This window comes from Vombatus ursinus, unplaced genomic scaffold, assembly GCF_900497805.2.
Source record: "Vombatus ursinus unplaced genomic scaffold, bare-nosed wombat genome assembly UNPS02014779.1, whole genome shotgun sequence".
Lineage (NCBI taxonomy): Eukaryota > Metazoa > Chordata > Mammalia > Diprotodontia > Vombatidae > Vombatus > Vombatus ursinus.
The window spans coordinates 22888527-22908905 of NW_020954557.1; the positions used below are offsets into that span (position 1 = coordinate 22888527).

A 20379-nucleotide genomic window follows, 5' to 3' on the forward strand; every position below is an offset into this window, starting at 1 on the left:
CCAAGAAAAGATTTTTAAAAAGGGAACTCTAGAACAATATAATTAACGAATATTTATTTTAAAAACGTTTTTAATCCTGAACAAAAGACTACAACAATTTATCCAAGAAATTCATTATGATCAAATGGGATTTATGCCAGGGATGCTAAGATGGTTCAACATTAAGAAAACAATCAACATGATTATATTAAAAATAAAAGCATCCAAAACCACATGATCATCTCCAAAGAGCAGAAAACAACTTTAACAAAGCATACTACTCCTCTGTGCCAAAAATGGTCTACCTAAAACCAAAATCAAACATTATAAGCAATGAAAATATAGGAGATACAGAGTTTTTAACCTGGGGCCTGTTAATGTGTGCCTTTTTTTCTTAATAGTTTGATATCTGGGTTTTGATATAATGTTTCCTTTTGAATCTTATATACTTTATTTATCCACTTAAAAACCTTATTCTAAGAGAAGGCTGAAAGATTTCATCATACTGTCAAAGAGGTTCATAACACAAAAAAAGGTTAAGAATACATGCTTTCCCAACAAATACCGGAGTGAAGTAGGGATGTGCCTTCCTCCACTATTATTTTACATAATTCAAAAAAATGCTATTAATAGCAAGAAGGAAAGAGAATAATGAAGACAAAACTATCTATATTTGTTGATATGATACTTTACTTAGAAAATTCTAAGGAATCAGCATAGAAATTAACTGAGACAATATCTTTAGCAAAGCTACAGACTACAAAATAATCCACAAAAATTCAAAATTATTATATAATAGCACAATCCAGAGGCATTAGTAAAAAAGAAGTCCCATTCAAAATCACTAAAAAATAAATAAAATGTTTGGAAGTTGATTTACCAAAGCATTCTCAGTACTTTTACCCACAGCTGTGAAAGCTATCTCCTTCAACATGTCTATTAAATAGCTTTTCTATTTTAGGTTCCTGTATCCATTTGGAGCTTGCTGTGGTATATGTTATGAGATGTTGCCCTAAGACTGGTTTTACCAGATTGCTTTCCAGTTTTCTTCAAGTAGGACAGTGGTTCTAAAAGTGTTTGGTCTCAGGTCCCCTTTGCCTTCTTAAAAATTATTGAGGACCCCTCAAAGAGCTATTATTATGAAAACAGTTTGGACCTCACTAAAACAATTTCAGGGTCCTAGGTCCACTCTTACAGCAGTCTGGAACTGCTGAACTAGACAGCTCTTACTCAAAGAGTTGGCGTCCTATGGTTTGTTGAATGCTATACTGCTATATAGGATTCCCCCCACAACTTACTGACCTAATCTGTTTTATTGATCAATTTTTATTTTTAAGCAGTAACAAATAGTTTTAGTTTTAGACTTATTACTACTAGATCCTCTTCCAACTTAAAAGAAAAAATAGTATTTCTCTTGGGATTCTTGACCATTTATTTCTCCAAATGAATTTTGTTATTTTTGTCTAGGGTCATAAAGTAACCCTTTACTAGTCTGACTGGTATGGCATTTATTCTGTAAATCCATTTAGAAAGTAGTACCATTTTTATTATAATAGCATAGGCTAACCATGAGCAATTAATTATTCTCCAATACTTTGGTCTATCTTTATTTCTACAGAGAGATTTGTAGTCGTATTTATCTAAATCCTATGTATTGTTTGTTAGTAATGCTCCCAGATATTTTATACATTCTGCAGTTATTCTGAATCAACTTTCTTTTTTCTATCTCTTCCTTCTCAGTAATATACAGAAAAGCTTAGGATTTTTGTGTGCTTACTTTATAACCTGCTACTTAGCTAATGTTGGTTTCAATTTCTGGTTGAATTTCTTAGATTCTTTAAGTCAGGGGTGGGGAACCTGCAGCCTTGAGGCCACATGTGGCCCTCTAGGTCCTTGGGTGCAGCCTTTTGACTGAGTCCAGGTTTTACAGAACAAATCCTTTTATTAAGGGGACTTGTTCTGTGAAGTTTGGATTCAGCCAAAGGAGAACTTGAGGACCTAGAGGGCCACATGTGGCTTCGAGGCTGCAGGTTTCTCATCCTTGCTCTAAGTAAACCAATTATAGCACCTGAAAAAAAAAAGTAATTATGTTTTCTCTTTGCCTATTAATATTCCCTTATTATCTTTTTTTGGGGTCTTATTGCAATAGTTAGCCTTTCTAGAACTATATTAAATAAGTGTTAACAATATTTTACCCCCGATGTTATTGGAAAGGGATCTAGCATTTTTCCAATACAGATGATGCTAGCTCTTAGTAAACAGATATTATTCACCATATTAGTGAAAAGTCTACTTAGTCCTATGCTTTTTAATATTTTTTAAACATAAATGGCTGCTATATTTTGTCAAATGCTTTTTCTGCATTGACTATCATGTGATTTTTATTGTCTTTGTTATAAGGATGATCTATATGATTTTTTACTAATATTGAACAAACCTTGCATTCCTGGTATAAATCTAACCTGGTTATAGCATACAGCATTTTTAATATGCTGTCATAGTCTCTGCTAATATTTTATTCAATATTTTAAATTAATATTCATTAGTGATAATAGGCTTTCTTTTTTTCCCAAAATAATTTACATAACATACAATAATGTTAAACTTTCATGGAATGTTTGATTGAAGTTGTCTGTAAATTGATCCAGGCCTGAGTATTTTTTTGTTTGGGAGTTCTATTTCTTTTACCGAAACTGTATTATTCAAACTCTCTATTTCCAGTTCTGTTCAAGAAGATATTTCAAAAATATTCCTCCATTTCAGTTATTTATCAATTTTGGGGGCAAATACCTGGACAAAATAGTTTCTAATGATTTTCTCTTCATCTGTTATGAACTTTCTATTTTTTTTTGCTTGAGTATAATAATTTGGTTATCTTGTTTAAAAAAATTAGCCAAAATTAACCAACAGTTTTTCTCCTATACTAATTTATTAAAGTTTCTAGTTTTATTCATCAATTTAACTTTTTTGACCTCTCCAAAGTTCATTTTTGTGTTTAGTTGCTTTTTTTAAATTTCTGCTTTCCTATGTCCAATTTACTGAACTGTTAGTCCTCTTTTTTTGTTCATGAAAGAATTTAGAGATATTTATTTTCACCTAATGACTGCTTTAGCTACATCTCTAAAATTTTGGGATTTGTCTCCTTGTTGTCATATTTTTGTTGAAATTATCAATCATTTCCATGTTTTCTTTGTTGAACAATAAATATCTTTCGTGAGATTATATTAGTTTCCATTTCAGGCTCAATCATTTCCTCAAATACCTTTATTAATTTTAACTTTTTATTATTTGTAGTTTATAAAGGATGTGTTTAATATTGTTGCTTTTATGAATTTGTTTATGAGTTTTTCATGCAATCAATAAACATTTCTATGTACCAGGAATTGTGCTAAGTTCTGGGGATACAAAAGGAGGCAAAAGATAGTCCCTGGCCTCAAGGAGCTCACAATCGACAAACGTGGTTAAGTTCTATAAAGGTCCATGCACAGATGAGAAATAGGTATACTCTTGATGACTCCAACTCAGTAAGTACAAGAGATTTATCATATCTAACTTTTGGAAGTTCTGTTCAGCTCCTTTCTTATTTATTTGTTAGATCTGTCTGGATATAAAAAAAGGAACATTGAGATCTTCAATCATTATAGTTTTGTGGTCTACTTTTCCCTTTCATTACTCAGTATATATCCACTAAATGGTACAGTATCTAAATACTGACATTACTGCATTATCTATGGTGTTTATGTCATTTAATGACGTTTATTTTATTTTGGCCTGGTCTGAAATTTTGATTGCTGTTCTTGCTTTTCTGAGTTCATTTGAAGCAGGAGAAGTATGAGAGTGTGAGAGTGTGTGTGTGTGTGTGTATACTGTGTCTCTGTATCTATTAATCCATCCCTTTGTATTCTTGTATTTACACCACAGCCAAATAAATGAGTTATCTTTGCTGTCCATCACAAAGCAGCCACTGCCCAAAAGCAAGACTTCAAGAGTTCCAAGGAGTTGTAACACATGGCAAATATATCGACTGATCCATCTTTGTCCTTTCAAAAGGCTAGTAAGGAAGACCTTAACTTGTTAACCCTTCTCATATGCTCAGGAGAAAGGGGTTACACAGGAGCACTCTAATAGATGTAGCTCTCACTTCACTTACTCAATTATCAATCAGACAGATAAAGAAAGGAGATTTTCTAATCCACACTGTCTTATACTTAACATTAAGATAATCTTTAGAGCTGGAAGGGACCTTAGAATTCATCAAGTTTCTGATTCTATTACAGGTGCAATTAAAGGAAGCTGGGTGGTTCAATAAACAGCTTCAGACTTGGAGCCAAGAAGACCTGAGTTAACATTCTGCCTTAAACATTTACGAGCTTTGTGATGCTGGACAATTCACTCATCCTCCATACCTCAGTTTTTTCCTCTGCCAAGGGGATAATAATAGTCCTGCTTTCCAGGGTTGTTGTGAGACCCCAATATGATGCAAAAACATAAAGTGTTTCACAAACCTTAAGGTGCTATATAAATGCTAGTTATTTCTGTGGTTTCATCAGTGAAGTATCTGTGCTATAGGATTAGAGACTACACTCCTTGAAAGGGTGTGTGGAGTCGACTCCTACTAGCTTGCAGGTTTGCCAGAGTTTGTTATATTTTCGACATGAGTATTTACACCTTGGAAACCACAAAACTACAAATTAGGGCTTGATTTGTTGTTTTGCTGATTGTTGAGACTTAATAAAAGTAATGGAGAAAATGTTAATAATTCAGATTAAACTTAAAAGTATATCTTTCATTTCTGAAGAGCTTGTTGTTGAACATTTACCTGTACATCCCTGCCTATGTACCTTCTTCAGAGTCAGAGGACCTGGGTTTGAATCTCCCCCTCTAAAGCTTATTATGTATATGACCGTGGATAAGTCACTGACATCCCAGGGCCTCGGTTTCATCATACATCAAATGAGGGGACTAAACTTATGATGACCCTTCTATCTCTCAATCAAGGGTCCTATGATCAGTTTCACCCTGGTGTAATTCTTCTCTGTGCCTTTCTATGAATCTAGCAAAGAGCAATTAGCCAATGCTCCTAGGGACATCCTCTTTTTAAAAAATATTTGATGGGGAATAGGGCAGCCTGGAGAACAGGGTGGTGTCGTATATAGAGGGCTCACATAGGAATACGGAAGACATGGGTTCAAGTCCTATCTCTGATACTTACCAATTATGTAATTTTGGTCAGGTCACTTAACCACTCAATGACCCCAGACAAACCTCTAAGACTGTAAATTCCACAACAGTTATCTGTCTACATGGTAGAAAGAATTTCTTTTCCAAAAGTTCTCTACACCAGAGATGTCAAATACTGGGCTGCTTGTGGCCCTCTACACTCCCAAACACCACTCAAACATCATTAAAATATAATTGGGAAATAATTAATGAAATAAAAATATAATAAAACATAATAATATTAATACATATAATAAGACATACATAATATTAATACATGGTTATCTAAGTCAACATGTGACATATCCCTGCCAAGATCCTTATGTAGTTTAGTGGCCCTTGTTTCCATCTGAGTTTGGCACCACTTCCCTACCCCAATGAAACTTCAGGTCCAAATAAAAAAAAAATGCATTATTTGGACAATTCTCAGGCTGTAAATCTGTCGTGTTTCAGTTTTGCTACATGGTTAGTTCCTCTCCTTTTCTGTTCATACATTTGTTGTTGTTGCATTGTTTCAGTCACATCCAACTCTCTGTGACTCCATTTGGGGTTTTCTTGGCAAAGATACTGGCATGGTTTACCATTTCGTTCTCCAGCTCATTTTACAGATGAGGAAACTGAGGCAAACAGGGTTAAGTGATTTGCCCGGTGTCACACAACTACTAGCGAGACCAGATTTCTCAGGAAGATAAATCTTCCTATCTCCAGGCCTAGCAATCTATCTACATAGCTGTTTATACATAGCTTGATGTTATTAATGACCCTTATATACAAGTCATTGATGGCATGTGGTACAACCTACTGATTATACTTGAATTTATGTCTATGTACTATATGTAAATCGTATGTACACTGATATGCCTGAATATACATGTGTAAGTATGTACAGAAATACATGGAAGGTAACAGTATGTGGTAGAGAACTAGCCTTGCTTGGGGTCAGGAAGACTTGCCAATTTTCTGGGTGTGAGGTAAAAACTCAATGTTGTTTTATTTAACATTTCTCTTATTAGTGATGATCTGAATCATCATAAATTGATTATGGTTAAGTTTGCAATTTGTCTTTTGAAAAGTTTGTCCACTTCCTTTGACTACTTATCTAAAAGATATTATTATAATATACTGTTTTTAATTCCTTATATATCTTGACTATTAGACCTTTATTAGAGATAACTACTATAAAATTTTCCCAGTCAAGTTTCCCTTCTTATCATAGCTGCACTGATTCTGTTCTGAAAAGGGTTTTCAGTTTCGAGTAATCAAAATTGTCTTTTTCCTTGATCTCCTGATCTTCCTTGTATTATTAAAAATATTCCCTCAGTATATAGTTGAGAAAGGTATTTCCATCTCATATACTTTTTTTTAATGATGAGTCCTTTTATATAAAGGTCATGGACATATTTCAAATTGATTGTGGTATATGATATAAGATGCTTGTCCAAAACTATTTTTTGCCAGTTGTTCTCCAGTTTTCCCAGAACTATGTCAAACAGTTCTTTAATAAGTAGTTTATCTTCTTGGGTATATTAAATATAGGGTTACTGGATTCAATTATTTCTTATTTTTCCTAATCTAATCTGTTCTGCTAACTACTTTTCTTTTTTTAACCAGTACCAAATCGTTTTGATAATAGTGTTTGTAATAGCTTGAGATCTGGAAGTACAATTCCATACTCATTCTTAAAATTTCCATGATTTCCTTTGGGATGCTAGATATTTTGTATTACCAAATGAATTTGTTATTGTTTTCTCTAGCTCTCAAAAAAAACTCCTTAATTGGTTGATTAGCATAGCACTAAATATGCAAATCAAATCAGGCAGTATAATATTTTAATGTCTTGAAAGATTGACTCCCAGATAGTTGATGCATTTTGTAGTTATTTTAATTGGAATTTCTCTTTCCATTTTCCCCTGTCTTTTTGTTACTGCTATACAGAAATGACAACAATGTTTATGGATTTATTTTGTATTTTACTGCTTTAATGTAAATATTGTCTCAGTTTTTCTGACTGATTCTCTGGGAGTTTCAGATAAATTACCATATCTTCTACAAATAGTCATAATTTTATCTCCTGTTTGTTAATGTTCATCTTTCTTTAATTTTTGTCTTGCCTTACTGCAAATTCCGTAGTTTCTAGAACTGCATCAAATAATAGTGGTATGAGGGAGAATCTTGCATTAGCACTATATTTACTATGAAAGCTTCTCCTGTTTTCCCACTACAGTGATGTTAACTTTGGATGGCTGATAAATATATTTTATCATATTAAAACTTAGCCCTTCTATACCCATGCTGTTTGATTTTATTTTTTTAAAATTATATACGGGCAGCTAGGTGGCACAGTGGATAGAGCACCGGCCCTGGAGTCTGGAAGACCTGAGTTCAAATTCGGCCTCAGACACATAACACTCACCATCTGTGTGGCTCTGGGCAAGTCACTTACCCCCAACTGCCTCAAAAAAAAAGATAAAAAAATTATATAAACTAGAACTGTATTTTGTCAAAGACTTCTGTACCTATGGATAAAATTATATGGTTTGGGCTCTTGTTTTTAATATGAGGAATTGTGCTAATTTTTCATAATAATAAACCATGCTTACATGTGTGACATAAATCCAATTTGATCACAGCAAATAATTTTTGGATATATTATCTTTTTTTAATAACATTTTATCTAAAAATTTGAATCAATATTACTAAGTGTTAAAAGGCCTTTCAACTGGAATGACATTGCACAAAAATTTTGTTTGGATAGGCTATGCAAACTTGACTACGTCCTAGGAATCATCTATAAAGTACTGAACAAGTTGAGAAGGGATTAGATTTCAGAAATTAGAGAAAATATGGCTTTCTATCATACTACTGAGGAGGAACCACTTGAGGGAGGAGGAAAGGATAGGAGATGGCTTTGGCTTTGGCCAGCTCTTCCTTCCCCCTTTCCCACTCTAGTCAAAGGAAAGCTTTGTGAGCCCTAAAGAAACTATAATATTGTGGACTTCCCCTCTTTCTATCAGTGTCCTAATGTCATCCCTGGGTCAGCTGTCAGGTACACTGGAAGCCACAGAAGAGTTACTCAATGCACTGGAAGTTTCCTGGGATTATCTTCTTGATCTTCTTGGTATTCCCTTTTCTACCATCCCTTTTAACTGTTCTGTTTCTTTTGAATATTCAAAAGCATAAACTAGGCATGCCCTTTCCACTACCATATTTCAGTCATGTCATCATGTCACAGTGTTACTCATGATGTTGACTCTGCTTCTTTGTCTAGCTATCTCTAGTTTACTTGATAACTCATATCTTGTGCCTTTGTGTAACTATGTAGGTCCATGAATATCATTACTTTACTTCTTCCTGGATACTGAGACTTCTTGGATCTCTCCATTGCTATTACTCATCCTAAGTCATACATTTTATTCACTGGGATATCTGGGATATTGGCGAGTCTTTCTCCTCTCCATTTTCTTTTTTTTTTTTTTTAATTAATTAATTTATTTTTAGTTTTCAACATTCACTTCCATAAGCTTTTGAGTTTTAAATTTTCTCCCCCTTCTTCCCCAAGACGGCATGCAATCTGATATAGGCTATACATATACATTCCTATTAAACATATTTTCATACATTAGTCACACTGTAAAGAAAAATTAGAACCAATAGGAGGAACCACAAGAAAAAAGAAACAAAACAAAACAGAAGAGAAAAAAAAAGAGCAAATAGTATGCTTCAAACTGATTTCAAACTCCATAGTTCTTTCTCTGGATGTGGATAGCATTTTCCATCATGAGACTTTTGGAGATGTCTTAGATTCTTGCATTGCTGAGAAGAGCTAAGTCTATCAACGTTAGTCATAGCACAACATGGCTGTTACTGTGTACAATGTTCTCCTGGTTCTGCTCACTTCACTCATCATCAGTCCATTCAAATCCTTTCAGGTTTTTCTGAAGTCTGCTAGCCCATCATTTCTTATACTATAATAGTATTCCATTACATTCAAATACCACAACTTGTTCTGCCATTCCCCAATTGATGTGCATCCCCTCAATTTCCAATTCTTTGCCACCACAGAAAGAGTAGCTATAAATATTTTTGTACATGTGGGTCCTTTTCCCATTTTTATGATCTCTTTGGGATACAACCCTAGAAGTGCTATTGCTGGACCAAAGGGTATGCACATTTTTATAGCCCTTTTCCTTTCCATTTTCAATTTCAAGACCACTTGATCAGATCTGCAAGTCTTCAGACAAATATATTATTTCCAGTCTTCAATAGCTGCACTCTGTCTCTATCCAAGAGCTTGCTGTTGCTGTATATTAAGCTCTGGTACAGAAGTTCAGATTCAACTCTCTAATCTAGAAACAGAGAATTCCATAGCTGGAAGGGACCTGAGAGGCCTCTGAGTCCAACTCATATCTGGATAACCATCTCCTCTACAACAAGACTATATTCTCAGCGGCAGCTAGGTGGTGCAGTGGATAGAGCACCGGCCCTGGAGTCAAGAGGATCCGAGTTCAAAGCTGGTCTCAGACCAGACACTTGACATTTACTATCTGTGTGACCCTGGGCAAGTCACTTAACCCCAATTGCCTCACCAAAAAAAAAAGAAGAATATTATATACTCAATCAGCTCTTCACTTTCCATGAATCAAATAAGATAATATTTTTAAAAGTGCTTAGCAAAGTGCCTGGAACAAAGTAGGTGCTATATAAGTTTATTCCCTTCCTTTCCCTTTCCCTTCCACCATCATACTTTTATGAAACCCTTGCCTTTAATTAGAAATAATGACAAAACTACCCATGTCCCTAAGGACTTTAGTTTCCTATCCTGGACTTTATACTCTCAACATCTTAGTACACATGGTTATACTTCCCATGTCATCAAAGTATCACCTGATTTAGAATATATGACAAAATGAAAAAGAAAAATTCATAGATCTTTCTTCTCCAAGAGTTAGAAATAATCTCAGGTTACATTGGAGTTTACTCAAAAAGGCTTTTTTGTATATGAACTACACATCATTCAACAGATTCATGACTCAGTGATGTAAGTATATTCTCCAGGATAGATTTTAACTCATCAGAGACTTCTTAGCCTCTCTCATCAGTGTCTTTTCCATAAATCCTCCATAGGGAATCTACTCAAAGTGATGGAAGCTTTCTTCTTCTGACACTTCTCATATCTTGTGAATATTAGTGAAGCACTAAGTTGTCTATTCCACAATGTCTATTTCCTTTTCCAGTGTCCTTAATGATGTATATTACAGACATAAAAATTTTACTAGACCTTAGTAATTAAATAAGATCCATCCATAAAATGGTTGATCCTTTAAAAAGGAGTAAGTTGATGCTTCCAAATTGAGAGGTCACTATTCACTATCATATTTTATAAGAGAATTCTTATGATTTAACTGCTCAGCTCTGACTTCAGTATATTCTAGAAGCTCTGTAATTAAACTAAGTCTTTCCTATGTATAGCCAAATAGGCTATATAATTAATAAGGTAAATATTTATTATTATACTGTAAAAAATTATGGCTATTAGTATATTAGGAATGTTTTTAAACATTTACAGAAAACCTCTGTTCCAAAATTAAGTTAAAAATATCTTTCAATACATGCTCATTTGCACTGCAGGGATTTAAAAAGAACATGATGCTCTACCTTTAAATAACAGGGTAAGGAAATGAAATGTCTCAAGCAAAGTACTTTAAGTGTGTTACTTTCAATGTCTGAGAAGTAAATCCATAAAGGTAGCTTTAAAATACTGATAACCTGATTCAAAGGGATCAGTTGATGTAGTGACAGAAGCAGGAAATGGAAAAAAATTAAGTCAGATTTTTTGGTAAAGGGATTGTAAAAGTTTAAAAGAATCTTATTGGTTTTTGTTTCAAAATAAAAGTGAATTTTCTATAAATTCAGCATAAGGCTATTTAACAAATATGAATTAAATATCCAAAGATAATATTAAATGACATTTGTGTAATGTGTGCTAAATGCATATAACAAACTCTTTGGGGTTTTGTTATTTCTTTTCAACAGCACATAATCTGTATCTTTAAAAATTAGAGCTAAACCCATTGGTATTCTTGGAAAGTAACTTATAAAAGGTTTTGAAATTTGTTTTAAAAAAAGATAGCTTGAGTGTACTAGAGCCTTAAGTCATCATTTGTGCCTACAGCTAGCTTTCTACAAGCATCTTCCAATATGATGATGTGAAAAGTAATGCTAAACCAGAGAAATTTACTCCACTGCAAATACTAACCTGCAGGAACCTTAAAGGCACAGGTATAAACTGAGATGGCAGTACTAGTTTTATCTTACACTGAAAATATTTAAATGGAGACTGAATGACAGCTGCTGAAATGTGAGTCTGTGATTCAATCACTCAAATAAATATCATAGCTAAGGCTATATAAACATTAAAAAAACTTTTGCAAATGTTTGCAAATTTCTATAATGTATCTTCAAAGGACAAGTTGAGATTTTCTAGAGCATTGGTTTCTGTTTCTCCATTCAACCAACTATACTTAAAGAGAAAAACTGAGGCACAGAGCTAATGGTTTTACACCAATCTTTTAATGTATACTGCTTAAGAAAACAGAACACATTAAAGAATAAAAGGTACGTAAATGACTAAGAAGTTGTCCCAACACTTGCTCACAAACATACCTGGCTCACAATTGCTAACGGGCAAGTATAAGAAGGGCAAAGGTAATTAGGAAGAGAAAAATCAACCAGCAAAAGGGCAAAGATCAGGTGCACTCAATGCTTAAGGTTTGTTATTTCACAGTTCTCATGGAGATGAACACAGAGAGGCATGAGAAGTATGAGTGATGCAGAACCACCAGCCATCCAGATTAGACTGCCTACTACAAAGATAAAAATAAATACATTTAAGTTTTATAAGGTGACTGGATTAGTGCAAGGCACTCTACTGGAGTCTCCTCTGGAAAGCCAATTAAACTTTCCTATCGGTTTCCTAATTTGACCTCCCAAGAACTGGAGACAAGGTATTCTAAAGGACCTTTTTGCTCAAAACAGCCTTTCTTTTAAGTCTTGATGTTTGAAACAAGGTAAAGATTTAGATTTTACACACATTAGTAAAGGATTTAATAAACTTGCCATTTCTTAGAATTTAAAATTGGTATTACAATACTAGTTTGAATAGTTTTTAGAATTTAATTCATTTTTATAAGCTAAAAAACACACCATGATTTTCTGACAGCCTGTGTCACTGATATTTCCTTTGTTTATCCAGTCAAGATGCAAATACACCAATAAAGGAATGGCTACCAGTAAGTATTCTGAGGATTTTAAAGATACAAACAACGCTTCCCCTGATAGCACTTTTCTTAGCTCTGTACCAAAAAGTATTCAGTAACAGTGGTACAACGAAAAGAAGCAAATTTCAACTAGGAAAATTATAAAACAAAAAGATCTTTGGAAAAATAATCCTAACCACTTTATATTTAAAGGCAGGAAGAATTTAGAAAAATATGCTACTTTGAAAAATAAGAAATTATAAAATTAAATATCAATTTACAAGGCAATTTCAAAGAAAAAAGGGCAAACACTCCATTTCAAAGACAATTCCTTTGACTACAAATTTAATGAGTCCCCATCTATAATACTCTTACAACTTCATTGATTTTATTAGCAGAGGTATACATTTTAAGTACAGACACACACTTATTATGACCTATTTCGTACAACAGTTATATATGTATATGTTGTATTCCCTTATTATACTGTAAATTTTATGTAGGGATGTATAACAATCTTTATATATTCCCCAGTGTCTACCACAGTGCTTTCTATATAGTAGTCACTTTGAAAATATTCAATTAAAATGAAAAGTATCAGCAAGAAAAAGGAGAAAAAAACTAAAGAATACATATGAAATTCAAGTTTAGAGATTTTATCCTTACAATTGAGAAATGAATACCTACAAAGAGGTTATATAAATAGGCAAAATATCACTTATAATTCAAAATAAATGAGCAGAGGTGTAAAGCTCAAAAAAATTGGGTTACTACTACCAGCAAAAATTTCTGGAATGTACCCCTTCCTCACCTGGGCCTCTCGAGACTCTTGGCTTCTATCAGGCACCAGAAAGTGTTTTGCTACTCCCCACTTCTTAGAGCTCTCTCCTCCTGAAATAACTTACTTGTGGGTACATGTTCTTCCCCTAATAAAGTATAAACTCCTTGAGAGGGGGAACTGCTTCAGTTTTGCCTTTAAATTGCCCAGCACCTAGCACAGTGCTTTATATACAGTAGACATGTGAAATAAAAGTTTGTTGAATGAGTGAATTTCATCTGTAACACTGATAATACCAGCCAAATATTTTTACTTTTAGTGCTTTAATATAATATGTTGTTGTAGATCAAGAGCATGTTATTTGATCCATTCATATTTTCTTGCTGTATTATCCTTGTAAACAATTACAAGCATTTCTGATATGGTTGGTCAGGATCTAGGCTAAGAATTAAAGTCTTTAAGCAACTGGCCTTAGCAGTTCCAACTAAATGTCAAGGAGAAACAAGGTTTTGATAACAAGAATGGGTATAAAACTTAAATGAGGTTTTGAAATTTTCTGAATGAGATATAGATGAGAAAGAGAAAACAAGGTTGCAAAATTTCTTTCTTTACCTTGTCCAAGATGTGAAGGCTTTTGGGAAACTATATGACCACTGCTATCTAAAACATACTGGGTGCTAAAATTGTCAGCAGCTGTCTTTGTTGTAATTAAAACCTGAAAAAAAAATTCAAATAAAGTGATTTTTATATGTTTAAAGTGGTCCCATAAGCTTAGATTTCAAATAATTCTTATTCATAATTCTACTTAGCCAGAAATTTTAACTTCTGTGGCAACTTTCATTCACAAAATTAAAGTAGAATGCTTTATGTAATATAATTATATAATATGTAATTTATGATATTTATATATTATAACTACATGATAAAATGTTTTATACTGAAAATTACTCATGGTGAGTTTTGTAGACTACATTTTCATTGTGGCATAAATAGAAAGTTGCACTTGGAATTCCTATTTACATAAGTTTTGTTCATGAAAAAAAAATTTTTTTTTGTAAAACAGATTTAAATGCACTATAGTTTGCTTTTAGATAGAACCACATTAATACTTTTATAATTAAAAAATCAACTTTTTTCTCCACTTACATTTTATATACAATTTTATTGAGTTTTTAAAAACAAGCTGTATGTAAACATACACAAATTTTTCACATACAATTTGAACCCCACGGCTTCTGTACATACCACAGAAAGAATTTTTAATATTCAAGATAAATTTTGCATAAACACCATTTATGAATAAGGTTAAGGGAGAAAAAAAAAACAAACTAAAGAAATCATTTATTCCTAGAATGAAAGGATTCCTAAATTGCTATTTCTGGTCATAGAAATGTAACTCTGAACACAGCAGAGGCCATATAACTTAGAAAACCAACTTTTTCTTTACTCATTCTCTTTTAGAGAAATTGAAAGGGAAGATGATCAAATGTGATAAGAAGGATCAGGCTGGGGGGGGGGGAATTCCTAATTCCTAACATGTCAGCTTCATCAATCTGGTGACACTGGCTTTCTTGCTGTTTATGACACTTATCATCAGGCAGGATTACATACTCAAACTATACAACTGCCTGCCTCTGTACATTTAAGTGATTTTTCAAACCCTTTCTCAAACTACTTTCTAGTATCTTACAACTCATAACCAAAAAATTTTCCTAAAATTACTTAAATTCCATTTAATACAATTCAAGCCAAATACCTACAGACAGATACCCCTCTAAGAGAACGTATTAATGCTTACTTAAAATTTCCTGGAGGCATTTTATTTTTTCCAAATGAATTATTCTATGATTGTACCTTTAAAAGCCACCCTGTATTTATACACTCTCTTCTCCAAAATGCCAAGGTCAACTGAATTCTATTTCTATTCTCCAAAGAGCTAGCCACCTGACCCAAGTTGGTGTCATAAGCAAAGGATGGCCTGGAACTGAGTTCTAATACTAACTCTGCCAGTGGCTTACTAGATGCTCCTGAATAAATGATTACACTATCAGCTGTAAGAGAAGAGTGATGATAAGATGAAGATGATGCTAATACTTTGTAAGGTTACATAGTGTCTTTGGTTTAATAAGTTCAAAACATTTTATAGATCTTAACTCATTCATCCTTCAAACACACTAGTGAATGGCAAATATTTTCCAGTCTAGATGATATGAAATGCAAAAAAGTAGCATGGGCTCTCAATGGTCTCAAATGAATTAATGCAGTAACAAAGAATAAAACCTAATAAATACAAAAAATTATAAAAATTAAAATGTATATAGTGTCAAAAGAATTGAAACATATGGGAAATGATTTGTGACTCAGGCATAAAGATACACATGGGACTATTTTATAATTTATAAACTACTAAGTCACATTGAACATCACAAATTTCAAGAACACAGAATTCAAATTAACTACTTTAATACAATAAAAAATCAGATCAGGGAGTTATTGTGCAAATTTATTAACAGAAGTTAAGTCATTAGGAGAATATGTCTACCCTTAATAATAGCATAATAATGATTCCCAAAATCATACTTTACTGAATTGAGAATGAAAAGACATGACTCTGAGTCCTGGCTCTAAAAGTAATTAGCTGGAATATCTTCAACAAATCCCTTTAACCTCTTTGGCCTTTTATAAAATGGTAGATAATAGAAGAGAATTAGTGAAGATTTAATTTTATAAGTATTTGGTAAGCTTGCCTAATGTGCACTGTGCTAGGCACTTGGTAGAGGAGGTTGGGAAGACATTTAAATAATACAGTGCTGGCTTTCTTGGAAATTTATTGTCTAAAACACACACATATGTATAAAATTATGAAGCAAAATAATTCATTACCTACATGATATCTAACATCCTTTCTGTTTATTTTCTATGACTTTATTATACAGAGAGATTTCCAAAAAGAGAATTCCTATAATACTGAGGTATTTACTTTCATGAGACTGTTATTACTCTAAAGACAACCTGGAACAATACAAAAGTAATGAAATATTGGGAAGGAATAGCCTTCAGGAATGGGGAATTCTCTTAAATCAAAGCTATCTGGGCAGCCTGTGGGGTAAAGGAACAGGTTTTCTGCCTTAGTAATAACCCTAAGTCAGAATATGTATGGGCTGAGTACAGAAAGGAAGACAAGACACAATCTTACACAGGCACACTGAAGTCAAATAGTAACAAAAGAGGTGGTGGCAGAGCCAAGAGGGCAGAGAAAAGACAGAGACTCACATAAGCTCTCCCAAATTTTCCTCCAAACAAGTTTAAATAATGTCTCAAAACAAATTTTGGAGCAGCAGAACTCATAAAAGGCAGGTGTGAAACAATTTTCCAGTTCAAGACAACTTAGAAGGTCAGCAATGAAGGCCCATTGCTGGTGAAAATAGAGCACAATCATGCACAGGCTATGCTAGTGGAGGCCTTGCTCCAGCAAACCAGCAAAAGGTCTTGGGGATAACTAAATCAGCTGTAGCAGTGGCTTCTGAAGCTTTCAGCCCACAGATTGTAAAGGGTGTGTACAGCTGGTCAGAAGAAGATTACAGGGATCCCTTTGCTGGCAATGGAAGCATGACTCTTTTGCACTGCCCATACACAGATCTGGGTCACAGTCCTGGGTTGCAGTCCCAGGGCAAGGAGGAACGCTAGCACAGGAATGCTGGTCATAGCTCAAAGGTAGAAAAGACTATTTTTGGTCACTCACACCACAGCATAGGCCAGGAGAGCAGTAAACACATCTCTCCTTAGGATCATACCATCTTACAACTGAAAAATTACAGACCCCAAGAACTCTGAAAACAGCTTCATAAAAAATCTGAAGCTTGGGATAATGCTCCCTTCACCCTAGGAACAAAGCCCAAATTTAACATAAAATTCAAAGTCAATAAATAGGCTGGAGAAATAAGCAAACAACAATAAAAGAACCTGACCACAGAAAGTTATTACGGTGACAAGGAAGATCAAAACACAACTCAGAAGAAGATAATAAAACTCCCACACTCAAAGCTTCAAGAAAAATATGAATTGGTATCAGACCCAAAAATAATTCCTGGAAAAGTTCAAAAAAGATTTTAAAAATCAAGTAAGAGAGGTAGAGAAAAAACGGGGAAAAGAAATGAGAGTGACCCAAGAAAATCATGAAAAAAGAGTCAACAGCTTGGTGATGAGGCACAAAAAAAAATACTGAAGAAAATAACAGCTTAAAAATTCAATGAAGAAAAAAAGCCTTAAAAAGCAGAATTGCTCAAATGGAAAAAGATGTACAAAAAATCCACTGAGAAAAAGAACTCCTTAAAAAGTAGAATTGGCCAAATGGAAAAAGAGGAACAAAAACTCATGGAAGAGAGTAATTCCTTAAAAATTAGAATTAGGCAAGTAGAAGCTAATCACTCCATGAGACATCATTGTTGCTGTAGTTGTTGAGTCATTTCAATTGTGTCCAACTCTTCATGACTCCATTTGGGATTTTCTTGGCAAACACAATGGAGTACTTTGCCATTTCCTTCTCTTTCTCATTTTATAGATGAGGAACTGAGACAAAGAGGGTTAAGTGACTTACTTGTCCAAAGTCACACAGCTAGGAACTGTCTGAAGCATTTCTGATAAAATGCTCAGAGCTAAATAGAAAATCTGACTTTCAAACACAAGACTCAAGAGAAGCATTAAAAAGGTAAAGAGGAAAGAGAAATCATAAAGGATTCAATAAAGTTGAACTATTTACATTCCTACATGGGAAGATAATTGTTATTGTTTCTTCTTCATTTTCAAAAAGGACCAATGACTTCACAGAGTGGTCTTGATTTGCATGTGAATTGATTTAGGTGAGGCAGAACTGTACAAAGTCATCAGCCTCACTCTTTCTTCCAGAGTTATTGAAATCCAGTTGCAAGACAAAATTCAAGATGACTGGTGATGGCTTGGAATGCGGTGGATGACTTTGGCATCTCAGATATGTGATCAAACTGTAAGGGCTCCACAGCCTTTTTTTCACTGCCTTTGTGGCACTGGAACAATTATTTTCATCTGCCCATTCTACCATGGAAAATTATCAAATGCTTGCAGCCTGTCAGTTACCCTCAACCAGGAAAGATGATACTTGTAACTCCTAAGGACTTTCTCATTATTAGGACAGTCAGAAGGAGATACACAGACAAAGGGAACAGGTATCAGTTGAATATGATGGGGTGATATCCAAAAAAATAAATTAATCAGTGAGAAAGAGGAAGACACTGGGAGAAGGGGAAAGAGAGAAGTAAATTATATCACATAAATGAGGAGTGAAAGAGATTTTACAGGGGAAAGGAAGATGGATAGATGGGAAGGAGTGTTTGAACTTTACTCCCATCAGAATTGGTTCAAAAATTGAAACATACACACTCAGTTGCGTATAGAAATCTATCTTAAAAGAAAAGTAAGAGGAGAAGGGGATAATGGAAGAGAGGGGTCTGATAAAAGGGACAGTGGATTGGGAGAGGCAGTAGTCAGAAGCAAAACACTTTTGAAGGCGGATAGGTCGAAAGGAGAGAGAGAGTAGGATAAATGGGGGGAAAGTCGGATGGAGAGAAATACATTGGAATCATAACTGTGAAAAAATTCTTATAGCAAGTTTCTGATAAAGGCCTCACTTCTCAAATACACAGAGAACTGAGTCAGATTTATAAAAATAAGAGCCATTCCTCAATTGATAAATGGTCAAAGGATAAGAACAGGCAGTTTTCAGAGAAAGTAATCAAAACTATTATAGTTATGAAAAAAATGCACCAAATCACTACCGATTTGAGAATTGCAAAAGAAAATAACTCTGAGGTATCATGCCACACCATGCCACACCTATCATTTTGGCTAAAATGACTGAAAAGGAAAATGACAAATGTTGGAGGGATGTAGTAAAATTGAGACACTAATGCACTGTTGGTGGAGTTACGAACTGATTCAACCATTCTGGAAAGCAATTTGGAACTATGCTCAAAGGGCTTTATAGCCATGCATACCCTTTGACCAAAAAATACAACTAGGTTTGTATCCCAAAGAGATAAAAAAACAAAAAGGAAAATGACCTATGTGTACAAAAATATTTATAGCAGCTCTTTTTGTGGTGGCAAAAGAATTGGAAATTGAAGGTATGCCCATCAATTGGGGAGTGGCTGAACAAGTTATGGTACAACTGGATGGAATAGTGATGGAATATTGTTGTGCTATAAGAAATGACGAGCAAGAGGATTTCAGAACAACCTGGAAATATAGACATGAACTGATGCAAAGTGAAATGAGCAGAACCAAGCACAGCAATACTGTATGATAATCAACTGTGAATGACTTTGCTCTTCTCAGGAATACAATGATCCAAGACAATTTTGAAGGACTTATGATGAAAAATGATATCCATCTCCAGGGAAAGAACTGATAGAGCCTTAATGAAAATCAAAGCACACTTTTTTTTTTAACTTTATTTTTCTTGGTCTTTTTTGTCTTGTGTTTTCTTTCACAACCTAATATGGAAATGTTTTGCATGACTACACATGTATAACCTATATCAAATTGTCTATCTTCTCAAAGAGGGTGGGAGGTAAAAGAGGAAGGAAGAGAATTTGGGACTCAAAAATTTTGAAAATTAAATGTTTAAAATAATTTTTATATATTAATTGGGGAAAATAAAATATTAAATATATATTTTTTAAAATAGCACATTTTTACTCAAATAAATATGGTATTTCATTATTTGGATATTACCTCTAAAAATAAAAATACAACCCATCCATGCCTGCCAGTCCTTTGCAACTCTTGTTCATGTCCTTACAGGTTTTCCATGAGGAGTCCACTTAACATAGTGGAAGCCTTCCTAACTTTCTCCTCACATTCTGAGAATACTAATAAAGCCCACCTCTCTTAACCTTCTTCCTCTTGCTACATAACCATATATTTCTCAAATTATGGATCACCTTTACTATGGTTGTTTTCCTAGTTATTTGTTATGTTACAGCTTGCTCATGGCTACCATCCACCCCTCTTATGTTCCACCAAGTAATATTAATTTTTAATTTTAAAGGCTGTACTGTTCCTTGACTCAAAGCCATAAGATATTATCAGTAGAATGCTGGTATTAAAAAG

The 20379-nt window shown here is 33.9% G+C and overlaps 1 protein-coding gene across 3 annotated transcripts in view; it reads right to left on the reverse strand.

The window, feature by feature from the left end:
* The window catches only part of PMS1 (PMS1 homolog 1, mismatch repair system component), a 112738-nt gene that overhangs the window by 78095 nt on the left and 14264 nt on the right, over positions 1 to 20379 (reverse strand). For all 3 annotated transcript variants that reach the window (XM_027866210.1, XM_027866209.1, XM_027866211.1), the window contains exon 4: positions 13846 to 13948. In XM_027866210.1, coding sequence (XP_027722011.1) covers positions 13846 to 13948 — 103 coding nt within the window. The remainder of the gene's footprint in view (positions 1 to 13845; positions 13949 to 20379) is intronic.